At 42.3% G+C, this 27,212-nt stretch overlaps 1 protein-coding gene across 4 annotated transcripts in view; it reads right to left on the bottom strand.

The window, feature by feature from the left end:
- brf1b (BRF1 RNA polymerase III transcription initiation factor subunit b) overlaps window positions 1-27,212 on the bottom strand; it is a 122,945-nt gene that overhangs the window by 33,879 nt on the left and 61,854 nt on the right. For all 4 annotated transcript variants that reach the window (XM_035793994.2, XM_035793997.2, XM_035793995.2 and 1 more), the window contains exons 13-16: window positions 5,052-5,113; window positions 4,435-4,516; window positions 3,731-3,783; window positions 1,980-2,257 (exon numbers count right to left, since the gene is read on the bottom strand). In XM_035793994.2, coding sequence (XP_035649887.1) covers window positions 1,980-2,257; window positions 3,731-3,783; window positions 4,435-4,516; window positions 5,052-5,113 — 475 coding nt within the window. The remainder of the gene's footprint in view (window positions 1-1,979; window positions 2,258-3,730; window positions 3,784-4,434; window positions 4,517-5,051; window positions 5,114-27,212) is intronic.

Raw genomic sequence — 27,212 nt, 5'->3', positions numbered from 1 at the left:
GGACACAAGTGCATCAATGAGTCAATAAGACTGTAAGGCTTTGTGCTCAAACAATAGGTGAAGACGTGCAACCTTAAATATGACGAATGAAAGGCTGGACCTTACTTAGTTGAAACATTCAACGTTCATAAAAAATCCTACCGTAATGCTTGTATCTAATTCATTAACACACACATCAAATGAGCTCTACTTCCAATGACACATAATATTCATAACTGATGGCAGTCAATCCATTGTTAGTGGGAGAAAATTGAATATAAACCCAGCATCTGCCTTTTGATGAGGAATCGAGGCCTGAAGGGATAGCTCCAATCTGTTGGAGTTGACCAGAGACTAGATAGTACCGACCCCGGCACCTGAGCCTGCTGAAGGGGGAGTAGGGTAGGTGATGGGGGCTTTGTAATTCTACCGGCAGTCTACTCATCAGCTCTCCAACAGTGCCTCACATCTCATTTTCATTACCAATTCAGAATTCATTACCAAAATGTTAATTATCATTAATGTGGCCGTGGCATGATCTCGAAATTATTGGCAAAATGAGAAATGGTCTGCCGTGGCGTGTCAGTAACAGAAGTCGTGATCTCATGCTCCGTCTGCTCTGCATTCATTACATCTCTCACAAGGACATTTGGAGTCCAACTGGAGGATTAATTGGAGAGAGGGGGGGGAAGACGGACACCTCAGACATGACGTCCAGAGGGCAAGATTGGCTTGTTTTCGGCAAACCAGCCTAGGGATCAGAAATGGGGTGAGTGGTAGTGGGGGACTGAGGAGGGTGTACAATTTGAACAACTCCAGAGGCAATAGGGGACCTTTACGCCACAATTGGTGCCTATTATTGGTGGTAAAAAGGGCCTGGTTCCTGTGGTTATGTGAAAGTGTTTCCATGTTGTCAGGAAATTATAAAAATGGCTTGTTGAATAGCCTGTCTGTTTAATACCTTGATAAGAGAGAGGCATCATAAGCAACATTAGCCTTGTTGTATTTGCTATCCCAGAAGTGCTTCTCAGAGCCCAGCTATTGGGATATTTTCCAACCAAAAGGACTTTTCGCAATCTAAACATTTCTATATAACTCCAATTCCTTCTCTGTCGAAGCATAGTCCTGACATTAGCATTTCACTACTGTACCTTCTCCTATATTCACACATGAATAGCATTCAAATCAAATCAAACTCCCATCTAATTATTGTTGCATACAACGAATACAACCTTACCGTGAAATGCTTACTTACAAGCTCTTAACCAACAATGCAGTTTTAAGAAAATAGAGTTAAGAAAATATTCAATAAATAAACTAAAGTAAAAAATACATAAAAATCTATATAAAAAAAAAGTAACACAATAAAATAACAATAATGATGCTATATAGTCGAGGTAATTCAATTCAAATCAAATCACATTTTATTTGTCACATACACATGGTTAGCAGATGTTAATGCGAGTGTAGCGAAATGCTAGTCGAGGTAATTTGAACATGTAGGTAGGGATAAAGTGACTATGCATAGATAATAAACAACAAGTAGCAGCAGTGTAAAAACATTAGCGCAATGACTGGAAGTCTATGGTAACAGCTTGTTAGCAATTGCTCTAACACTAGTTAGCCACTTCCTTAAACTGCACGTAGAGACATAAAAATGGTATCCACAAGTTCATCTGACTCTGGGAAAGTAGATAAAGGGCTTTCATTGCCAAAATCCCAAAGTATCCCTTTAAGAAATAAAACCTGCAGACCTACTAATGAGAACAGAATTAGCTCAACCCAAGCTAATTCTCCCGTGTGGATCAGTTGGTAGAGCATGCTGCTTACAACTTCAGGTTTGTGAGTGTGATTCCCACGGTGGACCAGTAGGTAAATGTATGCACTCACTACTGTAATTGCTCTGGATTAGAGCGTCTACTAAAATGTAAATGTTAGTTACACTCATCCATATGTGAAGGCTAGGTTACTTATAACAATTCTAGTTGAAATCCCCTTACCTCTTGCCCATGATGGTGGTGGCCAGGCCCATATTGGTCTTGTTGGGCTGCTTCTTGCGGCGGGTCAGCCTCTTCCGCCCAGCGGGGCCACTGGGTGACTCTTCCGTGGAGGTTGGCTGGGCAGGGCTGCTGTTGCCGCTGCCACCCTTGCTGTTAAGGTCACGCAGCACGTCGTAGTTGATCTTGCTGGAGATCTTCTTCTGCTCCAGCATCTTCTCGATGGCCTCGCCCGCCGTACTGGCACGGATGGGCTCCCGCTTCTTGGACGTTTTCTTGGGCTGCAAGGGGAAGAGAGAGGGGGGAGAGTTGAGAAGATCTGGAGTGTGTTAATTAATGCACACCATAGTAAACCGGAGCAAAATGTTTTGCAACGAAAACAAGTGTTTGTTATTGGACAAGTTCAGGTTAGTCCCTCCCCATTTCAGCCATTTGCTTACGTTTGGTTCCTAGTGAATAACCCCCTGATATGTCGGGAGGAATTTGTTGGAAGCATTAAGATTACCTTTATTATTTCTTTTTAATTAGGGAGGAATTTGGGAGACTTAATAATGCGATGCAGATATACTGTACATACTACTATGTCAGATATGATAGATGTATAGAGTGGCATTCTCTAATCTGGTCCTGTAGACTTTTGTTCCAGCCCAGCAACCAGAAGTTCTCCAAGACCAGAGACTGAGAACTCAGCTGCAGGACATTGCAAACCGTGGGACACCAAGTTGAGAGTTACATGCACAGATTGATAACGTATCAAATGGTAAACTCATTAACTAGAATCGCTGTTGATAGTAATAACAACAGTAGCTAGTTAAGTGTTGTATTAAGTCATGGACGATACGCCCTTTTTCTTTGGGGTCAGGAAGCATGATGTCACCCTAAAAAAGTCTGTGATTAGTGAGATGACAGAAGCTCAGTAGGACCTGAAACCTTTCCATGCCTCTCGGTTGGCCGTGACTTTCAAGTGATCTCCGAAAGACCTTGGTTGTATCCCAAATGGCACCCTAATGTAGTGCATTACTAATTTTGACAGGGCCTATAGGGCTCCGGTCAAAAGTAGCGCACTATATAGGAAATAGGGCACCATCCAGGACGCAGGTCCTGTTTATCATACAGAACGCTCTATCAGCACAAGGAAAACCCCCACTGCCTTGACCACAATGAGACCCCAACTACTGTGGACCTTGAGCCCCTCCTCTGTAGTTGTACCTCTAGACACTGACCTTGGGCCAGTTTTACATTTTCTCTAGTAATGGTTAAGGTTAATATTGGGGGGAGAGGAAGCTGATCCTATATCTGTACCTAAGGGTAACTTCACCCCTGAGCATCTGGAATAGGTATCATGTCCTCTCTGCACCTCATTAGGCGGTCTGCTACTCTGCTAGAGTACGGCTAATCCGACCCGGGTTGAAAGCGGGCAGATGTGGAGATGGCGAGACAGGTTAGTGCAGGGTTAGCGCACCCCTGCCATAGTAGTCATATTCATATAGTCTCTGGAGCCTCTGCATTGAAACTGAAGACCAGAACAGAGCACAGGCTGATTTGGCTCAAACTGAAAATATGCGAAAGCTCTAGACAAACAGCTGTTCTGTGTCTGTAGCCAGCCGTGGGACTGAGGAAAGGCCACCTCTACACACACGTGCACACACAATTCATGAGCACACAGCTGCAAAAGCATGCACATGAAACAAATGCATATAAAACCCAGACAGACAGAAACATACACACACCATATCCACCCTTTGATTCCTTACCTTTTCCTTGTAGGTCCCTTGCTCTTTCTCTTTAGTTATCCTTTCCTCCTTTTCTAAAAAAAAACAAGAACAAAACAACTGGATATATCACCTCTACAATAGACAGTAAGGACTGAATAGGTCATTATGTATAGACAATAGTATAGTATAGGTAATTACTGTATTCTGGTACTGATAGAATAGAAGACTTAGTTACAGCTGTATTTCAGAGAGAATAGAGGATGCATCCCCAACAGAGGGAATAGAGGATGCATCCCCAAATGGCACCCTATTCCCTATATAGTGAACTACTTTTGACCAGTGCCTTATGGGAGGTAGTACACTATAAAGGGAATAGGGCATAATTTGGGACACATCCTTTTTTGTTGACCCTAGCTATTAAGCCACTTACAACAAAATACCAGCCTAATAAATTCCACTGGTTCAACTGGGCGAGGGTGAATGAACATAAATTAACATAGATAAATATATTGAAGGGACGTACAAGTACTTCAAATGCTCAGCAAAGAGGTTCATGACCATGATGACAGCAGAAAATCTTAAACAAACATTTTTGACCATCGAGGATTAGGAACAATTGGTTCATTACAGAGCTGGCAAATATGAAAACCTGTTTGGGAACTGCGTCGTAACACGGTGGATCAATATGAATATGTGTATTTTGAATAGAGCATGAGAGGTTTTGCCTCTGTCTGTTCGCTCACCTTTCTGCTCCCTGAGATATTCCTCATTCTGCTTCATCCACAGGGCCGTCTTAACTCTCACTTCTTTGTCGTTGAGGATATACTGCAAGAAGGAAGGGGGAAGTAAGGGTTTTAGTAAGGTGCTATAACGGTAAAGTGCTAAGGTAGGTAGCACGTAGACTAGCAGTTAGAGCATAGGGCTAGTAATTAAAATGTTGCTAGTTCGAATCCCTGAGCAGACAAGGTGAAAAATCTGTTGATCTGCCCTTGAGCAAGGCACTTAACCCTAATTACTCCAGTGTCGTTGTTGATAAAAAACATTTTTATTTAACTAGACAAGTCAGTTAAGAACAAACTCTTATTTACAATGACGGCCCAGGAACAGGGAACGACAGATTTTTACCTTGTCAGCTAGAGGATTCGATCTATCAACCTTTCGGTTACTAGTCGAACGCTCTAACCACTAGGCTACCTGCCGCCCCATAACGGCTGGCACTCTGGGGGAATTGGGATATGGAACAGCAAAAAAGCTCTCATGTAAGGGACATAAGTAGAGGAAGCTTGTGTTTAAAGAAAAATCATTATGATTTGTGTTAAAAGTATTCTTATCTCAAAAGCACTTAAGAGGAAGAGCATACCCTCTCAATTTCATTATCGTCGATGCCGTCCAGGTCCAATTCCCCGCTCTCCGACTTGCCATCTGAGAAGAGAGACAGAGAACAACACATTTACCAGTCTAATAACAACACTTGTCTTCACATTTTCTGGAAGACAGGGCTCCGTTTAATGTCCTATCAAGGGTAGCATTCCAAATGACACCCTATCCACAATATAGTGCACTAGTTTTGACCATAAGGCTCTGGTCAAAAGTAATGGACTATATAGGGTGGTATTTGGAATGCAGCCAAAGCCTCCTGTTTTCCCGTTTTTAATAAAGAGGGCAGTTTTTTATTTTTTATTTGACGGGAACTTGATTTCCATGTTTCCAGGGGGACGGGGCAAAAGGCTTGATTATCTGATAATGATTTCCTCATTTTCTTTTGGTGCCCTCGGAACCTTGCATGCCTTCAGGCGTGACTCTGTGATTACTGCGCAGTCAGGTAATTCATTGGAGAGGGAGGCCATTTTGAAACGGAGAGATAATCTTCTCCGCCTCGCTGGAGTCTGGAGTGTTCAGAGTCTCTGAGACAATGCGATGCTACGCTGTTTAGTATTAACCCAAGTTGCATCAATAATGTAGGCGGACCCCGGGCCGCCTTTGTGGTATACTGTAATTGTCGTAACAGGCTTAGCGGTGAGAGCTGAGAGGATTGAGTTTTATTTGGAGAGATTTTGGAATTGTCTTCCACTGCAATGTGTGTTTTGTATTAATCTCCAGCACCCATTATAATGTTGCATATTCAGGCAGATACAAGGGAAATACACAGAGAGCCTGGTATAATGACTGACACCATTACATATTCATATTGTGTGATGCAGTTCATCAATATGCTCACGTTATTCAGTAGCTTGACATGGGTTAAATATGGATATCTGAGTCTGAAATTATTTGGGCAAATTCAGAACATTGGGGATATTGATTTACATGGGGTTTTGGTCGGGAAATGCTAATATAAAAAAATAAGTGTGGATTGCAGACATTCCTTATCCAAAGACTTATTTTAAGGTAAGGAAACAAATATCCCCCTTGTTCAAATTAGAAATTGCATTTGGAGCAGATTAAATGGCAAATTCTTATTTCAACAAGCAAAGAAATATTGAATTCCAAAGTGCCTATATCCCTCTATGAATAGTTAAAGTCCAAAGGTAAACTGAGGGAAAAAACTACAGAAAGTTGACTTGTGGCATAAGAGATCTGACCTCTACTTAGCGAAAAAGGATAATCTCAAAAGCGATAAGAGTAAAAATACTCTCCATAAAGTCCAAATGCTCTTTACATAGAAGGACTGGATGTGTGACCAGGACACCACTATAACCAAACAACACAAATAGCACTACCTAAATAAGAATCTAAATAAGATTGTCCTGTCCTCATAGTTCATTTCACCTCAATAAACTGTCACTAAGCAACGGTTTGTGACAACAGTGCAACTTTCAAAACCAGCAGAGCACAATCTCATTTGACCCATCTTTCTTTTTCAAACTCTTCCAACCGCTTCCATTTCTAAAAGAGGCATCATCCCTGACATTCTTCTCCCAGGATCTCTTTCCTCCGTTTCTGAGACTCTCCTGACTTCAAAAACGTATTTTGTGTGATAAAGACAAGGTTTGCTGGATCATCAAGAGCTATGAAAATTTCATTTATCCGTTATTTTACCAGGTAAGTTGACTGAGAACACATTCTCATTTACAGCAACAACCTGGGGAATAGCCAGATTGGGCATTTAGCCAGGACACCGGGGTTAACACCCCTACTCTTACAATAAGTGCCATGGGATCTTTAATGACATTAGAGAGTAAGGAAAAACATTTTAACATCCCATCCGAAAGACGGCACCCTACACAGAGCACCCTACACAATCACTGCCCTGGGGCATTGGGATATTTCTTTGACCAGCGCAAAGCGTGCCTCCTACTGGCCCTCCAACACCACTTCGAGCAGCATCTGGTCTCCCATCCAGGACCAACCCTGCTTAGCTTCAGAAGCAAGCTAGCAGTGGTATGCAGGGTGGTATGCTAGGATAGTTTAACAGCTTAGCGCAATATCTACTAATAGGGACCTATGCCGATATTCTTTAGGCAGGTTCGGTAAATGTTGAATGTCGTAATGGTAGACTTAGGGAGATGACATCATCATCATAAACACTGGGGAAACTTCCTGGTTTAGAAGCTCTTTTTGGGAAGAGCCATATGTTATTTAGATGTAGGCGGATAAGGTATAAGACACCTTCCCTACATAAGTAGCCACGTAGCATAGATCTAAATTGATAGCTTTGCAACAGAAAAAGGCAACCAGAAACGAGCATTCAAAAGAACACGCCGTGTGTGCCAAGCTGCCAAGAAGATCAAGGGAACGCTAGAGAACAGGGTTGGTGGAAACCCATCATGAGAAATAGCAGCCTAGATATGGGTCAAAATCTGTCAGCCATCTTAGTGCCTTCGTTATGCTGTCATTTGGGGTTTTGGATGGGACCCTGCAACGACTGATACAGGACGTCGTACTGTGATGAAAATAGCAGTTGTGGGGGACAGAGAGAGAGAGAGAGAATGAAAGAAAGAGATGCAGATGGAGGGAGAGGTAGAGAGAGAAAGACAGAGAGAGAGAGATTAATTTACAGATCTGGGGATTATCTATCCATGTGTCACTGTGAATTTCAATCCAAATGACACAGCAGTATAGAGTCTCCTTATTGGTGACAGATCTAGTCACAGGCAGCTACCATCTTTGGACTGTGCTTCCATGTATAATGGCAACACAGCTGCCAAACCTCAGACTCTAACATTCTGTATATTCAATCAATTCCATTGTGTATTCCATTCAATTACATTATTTTCAATTAACTTCCAATTCAATGGAGGGTGAGAGAGAGAGAGAGAGAGAGAGAGAGAGAGAGAGAGAGAGAGAGAGAGAGAGAGAGAGAGAGAGAGAGAGAGAGAGAGAGAGAGAGAAACCCAAAGACAGACATGAAAAGAGAAGTGAAAGGGGAGGGCAATAAAAAGCAGAGTAGAGCAAGATTGTTTCCAGCATATATTTCCAGCATATTGACAGGGGTCCCCAGTGGCCAGACTGTCTGTCGGGTAAGATTGGAGTTGGGGCTGCCAGTAAACATTAGCCACAAATGCACACAGGCACAGAAATGACTCCCTGCACGTTCAGGGGCCGTCTTGGGGTCAACAACAAGGCAGTACAGAGCTGCACAGACACAGGGCTATGTAGCGTGCAGACAGGAATACTGTGCATGTGTGTGACTGTGTGTGGACTGCTTGCTCAGAGTGAAGAGTGGAACTGATATTTCCAATATTCGAATGGTGAGAAAGTTCCAAAAGGGTAAAAACTTTAATAGCGAGAACCTGGTTACCGAAATTTACCGCCCAAACCCACTCCTGTTTCCTGTTGTGAATACATTTTCATTTTTATTACCTTTCATTTATTCAGGGTAGCCCAATTGAGACCAGTGTCTCTTTCCCAATGGTGACCTAAGTAAAACATTTTCTCACAAACAGGAAGATAAATGTACATTACAAATAAAACAAGAAGAATAAAAATAACCACAAGGCACAACCTCAACACCACAATTTCTACAAATAAACCACTACAATCAATCGAAACAACTGCAATTAATTAATTCAACACCAGAGTCCTAAACTGCACTAGTGGCACCAGGGAATTAAGATGCAACGATTTTTGGGGGTTATTTCAACATTGGGGGGGAACTAAAACTAAAGGAGGATTTAGCTAAATGGTTGAGACCAGAGGGACCTAAATAGTTAATCAATCCTTCAAGCAGGTTTGGTAGCTCATTATTTTATGTGTTAGAAACAAAGTTAAGTAAACTGGAATCTTGAGTAGAAGTGATCTACGGGACTTTAAAGAGGACCAGCCAACCTTTTGATACAGGATGCAGTGGTGAGTATTAAAACTGTCCCCTGTGATAAAGCGAAGGGTGCTATTGTAGACGGCATCCAAACGTTTAAGAGTAGTGGCTGCTGCAAACTGATAAATGGTGTCAACATAGTCAAGAACTGGCAGGAAAGTTGACTATACAATCTGCTTCCTGCTATTTAGGGAGAGCCACGATCTACTTCTAGCTTATCCATATACACTGCTCAAAAAAATAAAGGAAACACTTAAACAACACAATGTAACTTCAAGTCAATCACACTTCTGTGAAATCAAACTGTCCACTTAGGAAGCAACACTGATTGACAATACATTTCACATGCTGTTGTGCAAATGGAATAGACAACAGGTGAAAATGATAGGCAATTAGCAAGAAACTCCCAATAAAGGAGTGGTTCTGCAGGTGGTGACCACAGACCACTTCTCAGTTCCTATGCTTCCTGGCTGATGTTTTGGTCACTTTTGAATGCTGGCGGTGCTTTCACTCTAGTGGTAGCATGAGACGGAGTCTACAACCCACACAAGTGGCTCAGGTAGTGCAGCTCATCCAGGATGGCACATCAATGCGAGCTGTGGCAAGAAGGTTTGCTGTGTCTGTCAGCGTAGTGTCCAGAGCATGGAGGCGCTACCAGGAGACAGGCCAGTACATCAGGAGACGTGAAGGAGGCCGTAGGAGGGCAACAACCCAGCAGCAGGACCGCTACCTCCGCCTTTGTGCAAGGAGGAGCAGCAGGAGCACTGCCAGAGCCCTGCAAAATGACCTCCAGCAGGCCACAAATGTGCATGTGTCTGCTCAAACGGTCAGAAACAGACTCCATGAGGGTGGTATGAGGGCCCGACGTCCACAGATTGGGGTTGTGCTTACAGCCCAACACCGTGCAGGACGTTTGGCATTTGCCAGAGAACACCAAGATTAGCAAAATCGCCACTGGGCCCTGTGCTCTTCACAGATGAAAGCAGGTTCACACTGAGCACATGTGACAGACGTGACAGAGTCTGGAGACGCCGTGGAGAACGTTCTGCTGCCTGCAACATCCTCCAGCATGACCGGTTTGGCGGTGGGTCAGTCATGGTGTGGGGTGGCATTTCTTTGGGGGGCCGCACAGCCCTCCATGTGCTCGCCAGAGGTAGCCTGACTGCCATTAGGTACCGAGATGAGATCCTCAGACCCCTTGTGAGACCATATGCTGGTGCGGTTGGCCCTGGGTTCCTCCTAGTGCAAGACAATGCTAGACCTCATGTTGCTAGAGTGTGCCAGCAGTTCCTGCAAGAGGACCAGAACTCCATGGGTTGATACATTTGATTTCCATTGATTTTGTGTGATTTTGTTGTCAGCACATTCAACTATGTAAAGAAAAAAGTATTTAAGAAGAATATTTCATTCATTCAGATCTAGGATGTGTTATTTTAGTGTTCCCTTTATTTTTTTGGACAGTGTATATATATATTTTTGCTTTAAATCTTTGTCAATCCAAATGCTCAGATATTTATAGGAGGGAACCTGATCGATGGGAGAACCATCCAATGAATAAATATGTAGTCCATCTGAAACTTTTTTGTGAGAATTGGAAAACAACATATATTTAGTCTTACCTGCATTAAGTACAAGTTCTAAACAAACAAGGGCTTTCTGTAAGGCAACAAAGTCACATTGCATCTCTAACATAGCCTGGTCAAGAGTTGGGGTAATGGCATACATATCAGTGTCGTCTGCATAACCGATAGACCAATATTATTTATTAAATTGTATAGAGAACAGGCCCCAGTACTGACCCCTGCGGTAAAACCTTTTGTAATATCCAGGAAACTAGATTTGACACCATAAGAAATCACGCATTGAGTCCTATCTGACAGACGATTCTCCAACCACATGCAAGAAGCCTGATACAGGCTATTTCACTCAACCTTTGAATAAGAGTGTTTTGGTCAACAGTGTCAAGGGCCTCGGAAAGGTCTATAAATAAGGCAGCACAATGATTTTTATGATCTAAACAATTCAACACATCATGTAAAACAAGCGTAGCAGCTGAAACAGTGTCCAGGTCTGAATTGGTGCACATTAAGAATAGAGTGAGAAGTTAAAACAATTCTTAGCTGACAGGGAAGATCATTTGGAGATTGGACGGTAGTTATCTATGTCAGAAGGATCTCCTCCTTTATGTACGGGGAGGACATGTGCTGCTTTCCAGATTTTAGGGATAACACCAGAAACAAAATATGGGTCAATGGTTCTACAAGAACTGGTGCAGAGAGCTGCAGTAAGAAGGGATTAAGTGAGTCAGCGCATATGGATTTTTTTTTAAACATCAATCTTTAGCAAAGCACTTAGTACATCATAGATATCAAGTAGCTGAAATGAAAATAAAATATGTGAGTCTGTGCATCATTCTCTACAATCTGTTCTGAGGTGACTAGAGGACTCTCTAGTAGAATTATATTAATTTTTAAAGATGATCCTTTCAAATACGTTGCCAGCTGAAGCAAAATGCACTACAAATGTACATTTTGTTTAGTATGGGACCAGAGGCTGTCAAAATCTGATGTGGCAAGAAGGGGGTGTAGTTTTGTTTCAAAGATTTGACCACTTTCCTGAAGTTAGCTGGATTTTGCTTTTCTAACCCCAGATATAGACATTTATTTTTCAATTGTCTGAAGGACTGCCAATCTGATGTAGAATCAGTCAGTCTAGCGTTAGCCCAAACTAAATGTATTTCCTGTAATTTCAGACAATTTATGTGTGAACCAAGGATTAGAACTGTTTTCACCCTTAGCATTTTGTGCGGTGCATGTTCATCTGCAACATCTCTTATGCAGGCAATGGGACAATGGTCACTGAACTGATATATCCCATTGCCTGTAAACTCATGAGGGGTATTTCTTAGAATAATATCGAAGAGAGAAGATTTTTCAGGGTGTTTAAAGCTGGAGCGAGTTGGATTTAGCTCAGTACAAATATCTTTAAGCCCATCAGATACTGGAATCAACCAATCCAGATTAAGATCGCCAATTATTAATAATTCGGATTTAGCATAGTTAGACAGCAGGTGACACAATTTGATCAGAGCATTAATTATAATTATAATTATAATACATATGAACAGCATGATGTGAAATGGGACTATTCAATGATATGCGATGTCTAAATCTGGCTTCTCTACAACCTTCTCTGCTCTAAAACGCTCAGGGTGGGGACAGACAGCTCATCTCAGTATAGAATGCAGTTCACAATGCATGTATCATCTCATCAGCTGGAAGCTTTTCTTCTAGTGACAGGTACATTTGCTGCAGAATAGCCTATGCTACAGTAAAATTAGGACTAATACAGTGCACACCACTTGACTTTCCCCACATTTCGTTACATTACAGCCTTATTCTAAAATGTATTACATTGATTTTCCCTCAGCAATTAACATGCAATGCCCCATAATGACAAAGCAAAAACAGGTTTTGAGAAATATTTGCACAATTTAGATTTTTTGTTGTTGTTGAAATATCACATTTACATAAGTATTCAGACCCTTTACTCAGTACTTTGTTGAAGCACCTTTAGCAGCGATTACAGCCTCCAGTCTTCTTGGGTATGATGCTACAAGCTTGGCACACCTGTATTTGGGGAGTTTCTCCCATTCTTCTCTGCAGATCCACTCAAGTTCTGCCAGGTTGGATGGGGAGCGTCGCTGCACAGCTATTTTCAGGTCTCAAGAGATTTTAGATCGGATTCAAGTCCAGGCTCTGGCTGGGCCACCCAAGGACATTCAGAGACTTGTCCTGAAGCCACTCCTGTGTTGTCTTGGCTGTGTGCTTAGGGGCATTGTCCTGTTGGAAGGTGAACTTTGAGGTCCTGAGCGCTCTGGAACAGGTTTTCACCAAGGATCTCTCTGTACTTTGCTCCGTTCATCTTTCCCACGATCCTGACTAGTCTCCCAGTCCCTGCCACTGAAAAACATCTCCACAGCATGATGCTGCCACCACTGCGCTTCAACGTAGGGATGGTGCCAAGCGTCCAGACGTGACGCTTGGTACTCAGGCCAACATTATTTTGGCAAACTCCAAGTGGGCTGTCATGTGCCTTTTACTGAGGATTGGCTTCCGTCTGGCGAGTCTACCATAAAGGCCTGATTGGAAGTTTCTCCCATCTCCACAGAGGAACTCTGGAGCTCTGTCAGAGTGACCATTAGGTTCTTGGTCACCTCCCTGACCAAGGCTATTCTCCCCCGATTGCATAGTTTGGCCGGCCGGCCAGCTCTAGAAAAGGTCTTGGTGGTTCAAACTTATTCCACTTAACAATGATGGAGGCCACTGTGTTCTTGAGGACCTTCAATGCTGCAGAATTTCTTTAGTACCCTTCCCAGATCTGTGCCTCATAAAAATCCTGTCTCGGAGCTCTATGGACAATTCCTTTGTTTTTGCTCTGACATGCACTGTCAACTGTGGGACCTTATATAGACATGTGTGTGCCTTTCCATTTAATTTCCAATCAATTTAATTTATCACAGGTGGACTCCAATCAAGTTGATGAAACATCTCAATGATGATCAATGCTCAATTTCGAGTTTCATAGCAAAGGGTCTGATTACTTATGCAAATAAGGTATTTCTGTTCTTTATTTTTAATACATTAACAAAAATGTCCAAAAACCTGTTTTCGCTTTGTCAATATAAGATACTGCGTTTAGATTGATGAGATTTAAACACATTTCTTAAAATCAATTTTAGAATAAGGCTGTAGCGTAACAAAATGTGGAAAAAGTCAAGAGGTCTGAATACTTTCCGAATGCACTGTATATCTGAAACCGGTCGACTTATTTTTTAATTGTAAAGATGATTTTTATTATTGCAGCTGCAGAGTTTTAAAACAACATCACTCTAAAATGGCTGCTTTAAAATCAGTACAAAATAGATAATCCTGTTCAAGATTGATATATATACACATATGTATATACAGTACCAGTCAAAAGTTTGGATACACCTACTCATTCATGTTTTTGTTTTTTCCCCACTATTTTATACATTGTAGAATAATAGTGAAGAAATCAAAACTTTGAAATAACACATATGGAATCATGTAGTAACCAAATAAGTAGCCACACTTTGCCTTGATGACAACTTTGCACACTCTTGGCATTCTCTCAACCAGCTTCATGAGGAATGCTTTTCCAATGGTCTTGAAGGAGTTCCCACATATGCTGAGCACTTGTTGACTGCTTTTCCTTCACTCTGCGGTCCAACTCATCCCAAACCATCTCAATTGGGTTGAGGTGGGGTGATTGTGGAGGCCAGATCATCTGATGCAGCACCATCACTCTCCTTCTTGGTCAAATAGCCCTTACACAGCCTGGAGGTGTGTTTTGGGTCATTGTCCTGTTGAAAGACGAATGATAGTCCCACTAAGCGCATGTAACAGTATAACTTTAGACCGTCCCCTCGCCCGAACCAGGGACCCTCTGCACACACCAACAACAGTCACCCGCGAAGCATCGTTACCCATCGCTCCACAAAAGCCGCGGCCCTTGCAGAGCAAGGGGAAACACTACTTCAGGGTCTCAGAGGAAGTGACGTCACCGATTGAAACGCTATTAGTGCGCACCACCGATAACTAGCTAGCCATTTCACATCAGTTACACTCACCCCCCTTTTGACCTCCTCCTTTTCCGCAGCAACCAGTGAGCCGGGTCAACAGCATCAATTTAACAGTATACCTTTAGACCGTCCCCTCGCCCATACCCGGGCGCGAACCAGGGACCCTCTGCACACATCAAAAACAGTCACCCACGAAGCATCGTTACCCATCGCTCCACAAAAGCCGCAGCCCTTGCAAAGCAAGGGGAACCACTACTTCAAGGTCTCAGAGCAAGTGACATCACCGATTGAAACGCTATTAGTGCGCATGTATAAAATAGTGAAAATAAAGAAAAACACTTGAATGAGTAGGTGCTGTAGGTGCTGTGCCCCCTCTGCCGACCCCTTCGTGCCCCCTACCACAGTTTGGGAATCACTGAGCTAGGTACTACTAACCAAGACAAGGGAACAGGCTAGCCTGAACCCAGAACTGTTTATGTTCATGCCTTATCCATGCTGCCATTCAAGCCAAAGAAGGAGTGGCAAGGAGTGGCATGATAGCACCCAGGCTAGGAACAGGCCGCATTAGAACAGGCCTACAGTAAGGCTGCCTTTTCGACAGTCAGCATATTTCAAGGAGAGTGTGCTCCAGCTACTTCTGTACACTTGACTGAGCATTGTCCCAAATTACATAACAAATTATGTAAATAATTATGAATTATACATGAATCAGCCTTGGCACTCCTGTCGTAACTAACAAACACACACACACACACACACACACACACACACACACACACACACACACACACACACACACACACACACACACACACACACACACACACACACACACACACACACACACACACACACACACACACACGTGAATATAATTAGCCGAAATATGATTAAAATAATACAAATATCCCCAAAATGTACCAAAACGTTGCAGCAGTTATGTTGCAGCAAATTGCCTAGTAATTGTTATAAGAGCTATAAAAGCTCCTTTCACCTCAAAGAACACAGTGTTAAATTTTAGCGGAGAGCGGATCATAGTGTATAGTGCATCAAGGGATAAGGTATATGAGTGTAAGTTTATGCGAATGTGTGTGTGTGTGTGTGTGTGTGTGTGTGTGTGTGTGTGTGTGTGTGTAGTCTGTAGACCATAAGATCATTTCAGGCCACAAGCTGTTTAAAACGCGTGTTGGGAACAGAGCGTAAGATATGTGTGCATCTACCGTGTGTGTGTGTGTTTGGGAAGGGATGTTAAGTGAGTGCGTACGCATGCATGAACGCATACACAGTGTGAGGTAACAGTACACTCCTGCTCTACACAAAGGTAAAATTAAGCCATTCTCAATCTCATTTAGCAACGTAAAACATTTAGTGCAATCCTACATAATAGCATTGGAATATAAGAGGAACACTGCTTTTGGGCTATACAAGGATACATCTGCCGAATAGAAATGTGTAGAAACATTTTACATTTTAGCCATTTGGCAGACACTTTTATCCAGGGCGATTTACAGTTACTGTATTCATCTTAAAACAGCTAAATGGGACAACCACATATCACAATCATAGTAAGTACATTTTTCCTCAACAAAGTAGCTAGCAGTAAAATAAGAGCTAGTAAGAGGGAAAAGAGTCAAGCGCAAGTGTTAGATCACGAAAGGCTTTACTACATTTTTGGGGGGAGGGTTGAGGAGGGGGTGCTGTGGGATTATTTAAGATACTCTTTCTGATGTTTTCAGAAAGATGGGCAGGGACTCTGCTGTCCTAGGTGGTTCCACAATTGGGGTGCCAGGACAGAGCTTGAACTGGGCTGAGCGGGAGCTGCCCTGCCGTAGGGGTGGGAAGGCCAAGAGACCAAAGTTGGCAGAATGGAGTACTTGGGTTGGGTGTAGGGTTTGAGTAGAGCCTGATGGTATAGGGAGGGGCAGTTCCTTTTGCTGCTCTGTAGGCAACTACAATGGTCTTGGTGTTAATGTAAGCTAGTGGAAGCCAGTGGAGTGTGCAGAGGAGTGGGGTGACATGGGAACACACAAACATTCTAGAAACATTGTACTAATGACTTTCAGAGGAATCCTATTCTATTCACATTGGGCAAATATTATCATATCATATCGCATTATACAACTACTGTCGTGGCCAAAGGATTTGAGAATGACACAAATATAAATTTTCAAAGTCTGCTGCGTCAGTTTGTATGATGGCAATTTGCATAATACTCCAGAATGTTATGAAGAGTGATCAGATGAATTGCAATTAATTGCAAAGTCCCTCTTTGCCAAGCAAATGAACTGAATCCCCAAAAAAACATTTCCACTGCATTTCAGCCCTGCCACAAAAGGACCAGCTGACATCATGTCAGTGATTCTCTCGTGAACACAGGTGTAAGTGTTGACGAGGACAAACCTGGAGATCACTCTGTCATGTTGATTGAATAACAGACTGGAAGCTTCATAAGGAGGGTGGTGCTTGGAATCATTGTTCTTCCTCTGTTAATCATGGTTAACTGCAAGGAAACACGTGCAGTCATCATTGCTTTGCACAAAAAGGGCTTCACAGGCAAAGATATTGCTGCCAGTAAGATTTCACCTAAATCAACCATTTATCGGATCATCAAGAACTTCAAGGAGAGCGGTTCAATTGTTGTGAAGAAGGCCATTTATGTGTGGGGTTGCTTCTCAGCCAAGGGAGTGGGCTCACTCACCATTTTGCCTAAGAACACAGACATGAATAAAGAATGGTACCAACACATCCTCCGAGTGCAACTTCTCCCAACCATCCAGGAACAGTTTGGTGACAAACAATGCTTTTTCCAGCATGGTGGAGCACCTTGCCATAAGGCAAAAGTGATAACTAAGAGGCTCAGGGAACAAAACATCGTTATTTTGGGAACATGGCCAGGAAACTCCCCAGACTTTAATCCGATTGAGAACTTGTGGTCCATCCTCAAGACGCGGGTGGACAAACAAAACCCACACATTTTGACAAACTCCAAACATTGATTATGCAAGAATAGGCTGCCGTCAGTCAGGATGTGGCCCACAAGTTCATTGACAGCATGCCAAGGTGGATTGCAGAGGTCTTGAAAAAGAACGGTCAACACTGCAAATATTGACTCTTTGCATCAACTTCATGTAATTGTCAATAAAAGCCTTTGACACTTATGAAATGCTTGTAATTATACTTCAGTATTCCATAGTAACATCTGACAAAAATATCTAAAGACACTGAAACAACAAACTTTGTGGAATTTAATATTTGTGTAATTCTCAGAACTTTTGGCCACGACCGTACATAAAAATAAGTGTTGCATCAGATCGGCAGATGGCTATAGATGACGCATTTCAGGAAGCTAGGTGAATGTCGCACGTTACAAGAGAGACATTTCAACATATTATTATTTTTAGCAATTGCGTTTTTTTGGTAGAAATGCATTCTGGAACATGTGAACTTTCATGGGCCTTAATAACAAACTTGTATTCCATCTGTAAATACAAATAGCATTGTTAAATTACTAGCCTAGTTGATTTGCCACAGAAAAAGTCAGGAACCTTCCTGCTAGGCATGATTGGCTGAGATAATGGATGGAATTGTATGTGCAGAGAAATAATTCTGGATTGGCCTGCCATGTAGCGTGCTTCTGTCTATAATGTGAGCTGATCAGTATGTGTTGATAGTCCTTTCTACCTCAGCGCTTTTGGAAGATTTAACGTTTGCCATCGATAACTACAAAAGGTTTACTACTTTTCTCAACAACATTGATACCCTGAATTTAGCAGCCGCGATCGACAGATCAGTTGGAAAAAATTGTGATGGGCTACTTTCTGCACACACAACGGTCAGTGTGAACCGGAGTAACTTGACACAATGCTGGCCAAACAAGATGTATACTGAACAAAAATATAAATGCAACTTGCTAACATTTCAACGATTTTACTGAGTTATAGTTCATAAAAGGAAATCTGCAGATTGAAATCAATTCATTAGGCCCTAATCTATAGACTTCACATGACTGCGCAGTGGCGCAGCCATGGGTGGGCCTGGAAGGGCATAGGCCCACCCACTGGAGGGGCCCAGCCATTCAGAATGAGTTTTTCCCCAACAAAAGGGCTTTATTACAGACAGAAATACTCCTCCGTTTCATCAGCTATCCGGGTGGTCTCCGACGATCCCGCAGGTGAAGAAGTCAGGTGTGGAGGTCCTGGGCTGGTATGGTTACACGTGGTCTGCAGGTGTGAAGCCGGTTGGACCTACTGCCAAATTCTCTAAAACGATGTTGGAGGCAGATGGTAGAGAAATTAACATTCTCTGGCATAAGCTCTAGTGGATATGGCTGCAGTCAGCATGCCAATTGCACGCTCCCTCAAAACTTGAGACATCTGTGGCATTGTGTTGTGTGACAAAACTGCACAGTTTAGAGTGGCCTTTTATTGTACCCTGCCCAATGTACACCTGTGTAATGATCATGCTGTTTAATTAGCTTCTTGATTTGCCACACCTGTCAGGTAGATGGATTATCTTGGCAAAAGAGAAATGCTCACGAACAGGGATGTAAACCTGTTTTTTGTCCGTATGGAACATTTCTGAGATTTTATTTCAGCTTATGAAACATTATGAAACATGAGACCAACACTTTACATGTTGTGTTTATATTTTTGTTCAGTATAGCTATAAAAAAAACTGAGTTAAATGGTTCCCGTCTGCCTTGAAGTGTTCATCCATGTATACTGGTAAGAGTCTATCTACATATTCAGATATTATACGTTTCTAATTTTGGCAGAAAGTCATTTTCATTGCAAGTTAAAGCCTACTGTGAGCAAGCTAGCGAACGTTAGCTTGCTTGCTGGCTCACTAGCTAACATTACGTGTATGATCTGTGTAGTAATATTATTTGAATCAGAAATCCAATTGTATTTCTAGTTATAGCCTAATGTTAGCTAGCTAACATTGAACCTAGTTGGTTAGCTGTAGCTACATGCAGATTCATACTACAGCTATCAAATCAAATCATATTTATTTATATAGCCCTTCGTACATCAGCTGATATCTCAAAGTGCTGTACAGCTATGACAATGTTTGTTTTGTAGTAGTATGAGTTTAGCTAGCTAGCTAACTACATGTCTAAACGAAAGACTCCATTTCGCCAGATGATTACATGACCATCAAGATAACCAGGTGTGTCTGGGGGTGATTACGGCCATCTATTGCATTTCATGAACATGTGTACATGTCTATAGACAATAGTGACCCATTCACTTCGATGAGGGGTGGTTATAGCATTTATTTCGCACGACCCATCAATTTAGACAAGTTTATCAGGTAAACATAATCTAATAATTATAAAATATTTTTATCTGGACACTTTCTGTTTTTGATATTGCTACCATGCAAGTAACCATTTCACTGTACCATTCACAACCTCTGTACCCTGTTCATGTGACAAATAAACATAGATTTGTATTATATATATAGTGTGTGTTTAGCAGAGACAGTAATGTGAAGAACAACATGACCTGCACCAAAGTCAGATTATGATATACAGTGCCCTCGGAAAGTGTACTATTTCCACATTTTATTACGTTACAGTCTTATTCTAAAATTGATCAAATAAATAAATATCCTTAGCAATCGAACCCATAATGACAAAGCTGAAACACATTTTTAGACATTTTTGCAAATGTATTACAAATAAAAAATAGAAATACCTGATTTACATAAGTATTCAGACCCTTTGCTATGAGACCTGAAATTGAGCTCAGGTGCATCCTGTTTCCATTGAACATCCTTCAGATGTTTCTACAATTTGATTGGAGCCCACCTGTGTAAATTCAATTGATTGGACATGATTTGGAAAAGCCAACACCTGTCGATATAAGTTCCCACAGTTGACAGTGCATGTCAGAGAAAAACCAAGCCATGAGGATTTGTCCATAGAGCTCTGAGACAGGATTGTGTAGAGGCACAGATCTAGAGAAGGGTACAAAAACATTTATTCAGCATTGAAGGTCCCCAAGAACACAGTGGCCTACATAATGTTTTAAATGGAAGAAGTTTGGAACCACCAAGACTCTTCCTAGAGCTGGCCGCCCGGCCAAACTGAGCAATCGGGGGAGAAGGGCCTTGGTCAGGGAGGTGACCAAGAACCCAATGGTCACTCTGACAGAGCTCTAGAGTTCCTCTGTGGTGATGAGAGAACCTTCCAGAAGGACAACCATTTCTGCAACACTCTACCAATCAGGCCTTTATGGTACGTGGCCAAAAGGAAGCCACTCCTCTGTAAAAGGCACATGACAGCCCACTTGGAGTTTGCTAAAAGGCACCTCAAGACTCTCAGACCATGAGAAAATCTCAGACCATGATACTCTCTGGTCTGATGAAACCAAGATTGAACTCTTTGGCCTGAATGCCAAGCGTCATATCTGGAGGAAACCTGGCACCATGACGCATAGTGGTGGCAACATCAGGGACTGGGAGGCTAGTCAGGATCGAGGGAAAGATGAAAGGAGCAAAGTACAGAGAGATCTTTGATGAAAACCTGCTTCAGAGCGCTCAGGACCTTAGACTGGGGCGATGGTTCACCTTCCAACGACCCTAAGTACACAGCCAAGCAACGCAGGAGTAGCTTCGGGACAAGTCTCTGAATGCCTTTTAGTGGCCCATCCAGAGCCTGGACTTGAAACATCCCTGGAGAGACCTGAAAATACATGATCAGCAACGCTCCCCATCCAACCTGACAGAGCTTGAGAGGAACTGCAGAAAAGAATGAATACAGGTGTGCCAAGCATGTAGCATCATACCCAAGAAGACTTGAGAAGTAATCGCTGCCAAAGGTGCTTCAAGTACTGAGTAAAGGGTCTGAATACTTATGTAAATGTGATATTTAAGTGTATTATTTTTAATTAAATTGGCAAAAAATTCTAAAAACTGTTTTGGCTTTGTCATTATGGGGTATTGGGTGTAGATTGATGAGGGAAAACATTTTTTTAAATACATTTTACAATAAGGTTGTAACCTAACAAAATTTGGAAAAAGTCAAGGGGTCTGATTACTCTCCAAAGGCACTGTAGGCCAAGGACTAGATAAAGTGTATTTTTATCTGGATATTACTACACTACTCACTCTGTTTAGCACATGGCCTCACATGTGAATCCTTAAAGAGATGGGTGTGGCTAAGGCTTAAGAGAGTGTGAACAATGATTAGTGGGTGTAGAACTCTCCAGTAGGTGTACCAAAACATTCAAGGGACATTTTCTCAAAAGTGGGGTTACAAGTTTGTCAACTTTCAAAGCAGAATTACTGTACCATTATTCCTCAACTGCAGTGTAATATATACAATTTTCTAGCTCTGAGTCTACTTTTATGCAATTTAAAAAATGCAATTTAAAGTACATCGGACTACATCGGACCGAATCCAGGTGGTGGGTCACATATTTGTAATATGACACATTACATCATATTACTGGGGCATGTAAAGCTCCCCTTCAACATTATCTCACTTATAAGCATAAAATGTTTCTCAGGACAATATCCAGGCTTCTCTGCTTTGTAGCCCTAGTATGTTTTCTGCGTGACAGGCCCTGAGTGTAGCTGATGTGTGTGTGACTGTGTACACCAGGAGGGGAGAAAGAGAGGAGGGTGCCACTTGCTTGTCTCCCTTCCTGTCAGTTGTCATCCGTTCAAGGCGAGCTCCTCTGTGGTAAGCTGTCAGTTCCACAAACACATTTAGATACAGTGTGTACACACACAGAGACACACACAAACACTGCATATTCTGTCTCAGGAACCACATTAATAAGATATAAGAAATAACACATCTCCTGAGATAACACTGCAAAAAAGACAAACCGGAACAGTGTTGCCTGTCCCTTTAAGATGAAGGACAGGTGGTACGGCAGAGCAGAGCTGCAGCTGTACTGTCACTGGCAGGGTGGTAGGCAGGTTGGCCGGAGCAGCTGTCTAATTACATCACGGCAGGAGGTCAGCGCATGGCCAATCACCCTCCTTCGCCGACACACCTTGCAGCTCCAATAGAGGACAGAGGGAGAGAGCGTCTGCATGGACAGCATAATAGAGACCTAGAAAGTCACTCAATGACGTTGACCATAGTACTGCTTTCTGCATTAAAAATGAACACGAGGAAGGTCTGTACCCAATATTTCCAGTGAAAGAAAGAAAGGAAAGCTTTCGACAACACATGGCTAGAAGCCAGGCCTGGCTAAACATGCATTTGAAGTACCAAATACATATGTGAAAATCTTGTAGTAAATAATGTTGTGTTTCTTCAAAAACACATTCAAAGAGGTACCAGTTCCAGAGTTCATGTAAGTCTAGTCTATATTAGGAAATAATGCAACTAGCTGATAGGAGCATATTGGCTCAAAAGGCAGAAAACCTGATTCAACAAGCAGCCGGTATAGCCACTAGTAGGAATACCATCAAGTGAACCATTGTCCATGCTTTTCTTTCAGACTACAAGCCACACCATTTGCATGTTACACCTTGATGTCAACGTAAAATGCTCAACGTAAAATGTCACTCAGGGGTACGTACTCAAGCCAAACTCATTTTGAGAGATTATAAAAATCCAGAAACGTTGTTGGTATTGCATTTGTTGGATTGTACAAGTAATTCACAATATATATTTTTTATTATAAAAGTCAGTCAACACGGTTTACATTTAATTTGTTAAATCGACCTGGCCAAGGCTTTCGACTCTGTCAATCACCACATTCTTATTGGCAGACTCAACAGCCTTGGTTTCTCAAATAATTGCCTCGCCTGGTTCACCAACTACTTCTCTGATAGAGCTCAGTGTGTAAAATCGGAGGGCCTGTTGTCCGGACCTCTAGGAGTCTCTATGGGGGTGCCACAGGGTTCAATTCTTGGGCCGATTCTCTTCTCTGTATACATCAATGATGTCGCTCTTGCTGCTGGTGATTCTCTAATCCACCTCTACGCAGACGACACCATTCTGTATACTTCTGGTCCTTCTTTGGACACTGTGTTAACTAACCTCCAGACGAGCTTCAATGCCATACAACTCTCCTTCCGTGGTCTCCAATTGCTCTAAAACTAAATGCATGCTATTCAACCGATCATTGCCCGCACCTGCCCGCCCATCCAGCATCACTACTCTGGACTGCTCTGACTTAGAATACGTGGATAACTACAAATACCTAGGTGTCTGGCTAGACCGTAAACTCTCCTTCCAGACTCACATTAAGCATCTTCAATCACAAATTACATCTAGAATCGGCTTCCTATTTCTCAACAAAGCTTCCTTCACTCATGCTGCCAAACATACCCTCGTAAAACTGACCATCCTACCGATCCTTGACTTCGGCGATGTCAGCTATAAAATAGCCTCCAACACTCTACTCAGCAAACTGGATGCAGTCTATCACAGTGCCATCCGTTTTGTCACCAAAGCCCCATATACTACCCACCACTGCGACCTGTACTCTCTTTTTGGCTGGCCTCGCTTCATACTCGTCGCTAAACCCACTGGCTACAGGTTATCTACAAGTCTCTGCTAGGTAAAGCTCCGCCCTATCTCAGCTCGCTGGTCACCATAGCATCACACACTCGTAGCACACGCTCCAGCAGGTATATCTCACTGGTCACCCCCAAAGCCAATTCTTCCTTTGGTCGCCTTTCCTTCCAGTTCTCTGCTGCCACTGACTGGAATGAACTGCAAAGATCACTGAAGCTGGAGACTCATATCTCCCTCACTAGCTTTAAGCACCAGCTGTCATAGCAGCTCATAGATCACTGCACCTGTTCATAGCCCATCTGTATACAGCCCATCTATCTACCTCATTCCCATACTGTATTTCATGTATTTTGCTCCTTTTGCACCACAGTATCTCTACTTGGACATCCATCTTTTGCACATCTACCATTCCAGTATTTAAATGCCATATTGTAATTACTTCACCACAATTGCCTATTTATTGCCTCAACTCCCTTATTTGACCTTATTTGCAGTCACTGTATATAGACTTTGTTTTCTTTTTTTTCTACTGTATTTTTTATTTCACCTTTATTTAACCAGGTAGGCAAGTTGAGAACAAGTTCTCATTTACAATTGCGACCTGGCCAAGATAACGCTAAGCAGTTCGACAGATACAACGACACAGAGTTACACATGTATGTTTTGTTCATTCCATGTGTAACTCTGTGTTGTTGTATGTGTCGAACTGCTATGCTTTATCTTGGCCAGGTCGCAGTTGCAAATGAGAACTTGTTCTTAACTAGCTTACCTGGTTAAATAAAGGTGAAAAATAATAATAATAATAATTTCATTGGGGGTAATGGAAAAAATGCTCAGAGGTGGGTTGTGGGAGGGGTTGGGCAATTGTACCGTAATATTGATTGATTGTGTTGTTTATGTGATTCCAATAAAAATGAATTGTTTGCAAGAAAGAAAGAAAGAAAGAAAGAAAGAAAGAAAGAAAGAAAGAAAGAAAGAAAGAAAGAAAGAAAGAAAGAAAGAAAGAAAGAAAGAAAGAAAGAAAGAAAGAAAGAAAGGAAAAGAAAGAAACTTCAGGCCGAATCGGGAGGATTGGCAACCGTAGCCTCAAACCCACGTTGCAGTACACCACCAAGCGAGGTTTGTAATTCACAGAGACAGCTTGTCTGTGAGGTAAATTCTGCTAAACTCAGCCCTGAGTTCAGCATTTTTGTTCAAAATGGCAGAGTTCACATAAAGTTAATGCCAAACCTCGTTTTTAAAAACAGTCTCCAACAAAAGACAAGTTTGCTCAAACCCTGCAGAATATAACCATGTTTCACTGGTCTTGGATTGGATTTACTGGATAATCCTATATCTTGCTAGCGCCGTCAAAGTCAGGTGAACAGCCGCTGCTCTAGTTTGGGGAATAGGTCTCTCCTTATCCTGTATTTAGGCTAGAAACTTCTGTTTAGATCTAGTGTGAAGAGACATTTTGATGACATCAGCATGAACTAGTTACAACTTTATTCTGAGGGAGATGCCTCTGGGGAGTTAAAAGCGGCGTCCTCTCCTTGGGAAAGTGGGACTGCTTTAAATAGGCACTGGGTTCGAAGGAGGTCGTCACATCATCGGTCATTTTGGCTCATCACAGAGCGCCTATTGAGGGCAGATGCACTTAGTGGTGCCAGAATGCTGGGGTGACTGGAAATAAAATGTCCACAGGAGCTACTGTACACACAGCCTGCAGAGAGATGGCCCCGGACTGTCAGCTTTAAAGAGTGAGGGGGGTGGGGTTGCCCAGTAGACCTCACACACACACACACACACACACACACACACACAGATAATGCGGAGACAGACAGGCAGGGAGGCACAGATTTATATAATGCCACACAAACAACACACACACACACACTTTTAGGCAAATACCTGAGCAGACACACTCACTTTTGGACTTTATGGGAATGCTATGAAGTCCAAAAGTTATGGGCAGAGTTAGAAAGTTGGCTGTCAGAGGTATTACAATGTAAATCTACTTTAATCCATCTGTCTGCATATTTCAAGACATGCAGTGAGATACGCAATGGCTTGGACAATACTCTTCTTGTCAATTATCTTGAAAAAGCATACTTAAAACTGTGAATCAACCAATCCTCCATCGTTAAGTCAATGGAAAGATCATACGCTTCATTATCTAAATATTGAAAGAGCGTGAGGGTTGGAGAGGAACAAAATTGTGCAATTTGAGGACGTGGCGGAGAGTAGTGCAGGCAGTGGAGATAGAGGTGGGAACAGGTGGGTCTGAGCAGGTGTGATGTTGATGTTTGTGTGCATCTGTATGGTGTCTTTTGTATGTGTATGTTTTGTATTGTATTAAATAATTAATTAAATAAATAACACCAACACATTATCACTGACACATACACGGCAGGGTTTTAAATGAGCAGGACGCTGAGCCAGTGAGCCCACGCCTATATTTCTGTGTGTGTGTGGGATTGGGGAGATTTATCTCTGCTAAAGCCACTAAAGCCCAATGTTTACGAGTCCTGGGGCCTGAGCCTCTCCCAAAGAAGCTTTCCCTCCAGCCTCTCTGCTCTGTCCAAAATGATTCTCTATAAAGTGCACTAATTCTGACCAGAAATTAGTGCACGATATAGAGAATAGGGTGCCATTCGAGACACCCCCCTCAGCTTCCCAGGCACAAGGACAACGATGAATAATATCCATCCACTCCGCATAGCTACCGTTACCAGCTAGCTAGCAACTTATAAAGAACGCTAGCCCAACTACATTTAATATCACAGACTTTAATTAGGGTTATTGTATTCAGGGAGCATGTTCGCTAGTAGTGCTAGTGCGCTAAATATTTTATTAGGGTTCCTGTATTCAGGAAGCGTGCTAGTAATGCTAGCGCAAGCTTTTTACTAGGCTTACTGTAATTCAGAAGTGTGTTTGGGTGCCTCAAGGAAATATGAGCCAGTTTGTTTGGACAGGCGACAGTGGCCAAGTGGAGAAGGAAATGGGAGGTCAAATAGGGGTAGAGGGGAAAGAGGGTCGGGTCAAGAGGCGAGCAGCTGTGAGGATCTGCAAAGCCTGACCAATGATCTACTACTATAACATTCTATTTCACTTCTCATGCACACTTCTCATACCATTTCAATCAATGTGGAATTTCTCCAAATCAATAATATCATACTATCACAAAGAAAAA

The sequence above is a fragment of the Oncorhynchus keta genome, chromosome 19, assembly GCF_023373465.1.
Source record: "Oncorhynchus keta strain PuntledgeMale-10-30-2019 chromosome 19, Oket_V2, whole genome shotgun sequence".
Taxonomy (NCBI): Eukaryota; Metazoa; Chordata; class Actinopteri; order Salmoniformes; family Salmonidae; genus Oncorhynchus; species Oncorhynchus keta.
This window is presented reverse-complemented; position numbering and strand designations above follow the sequence as displayed.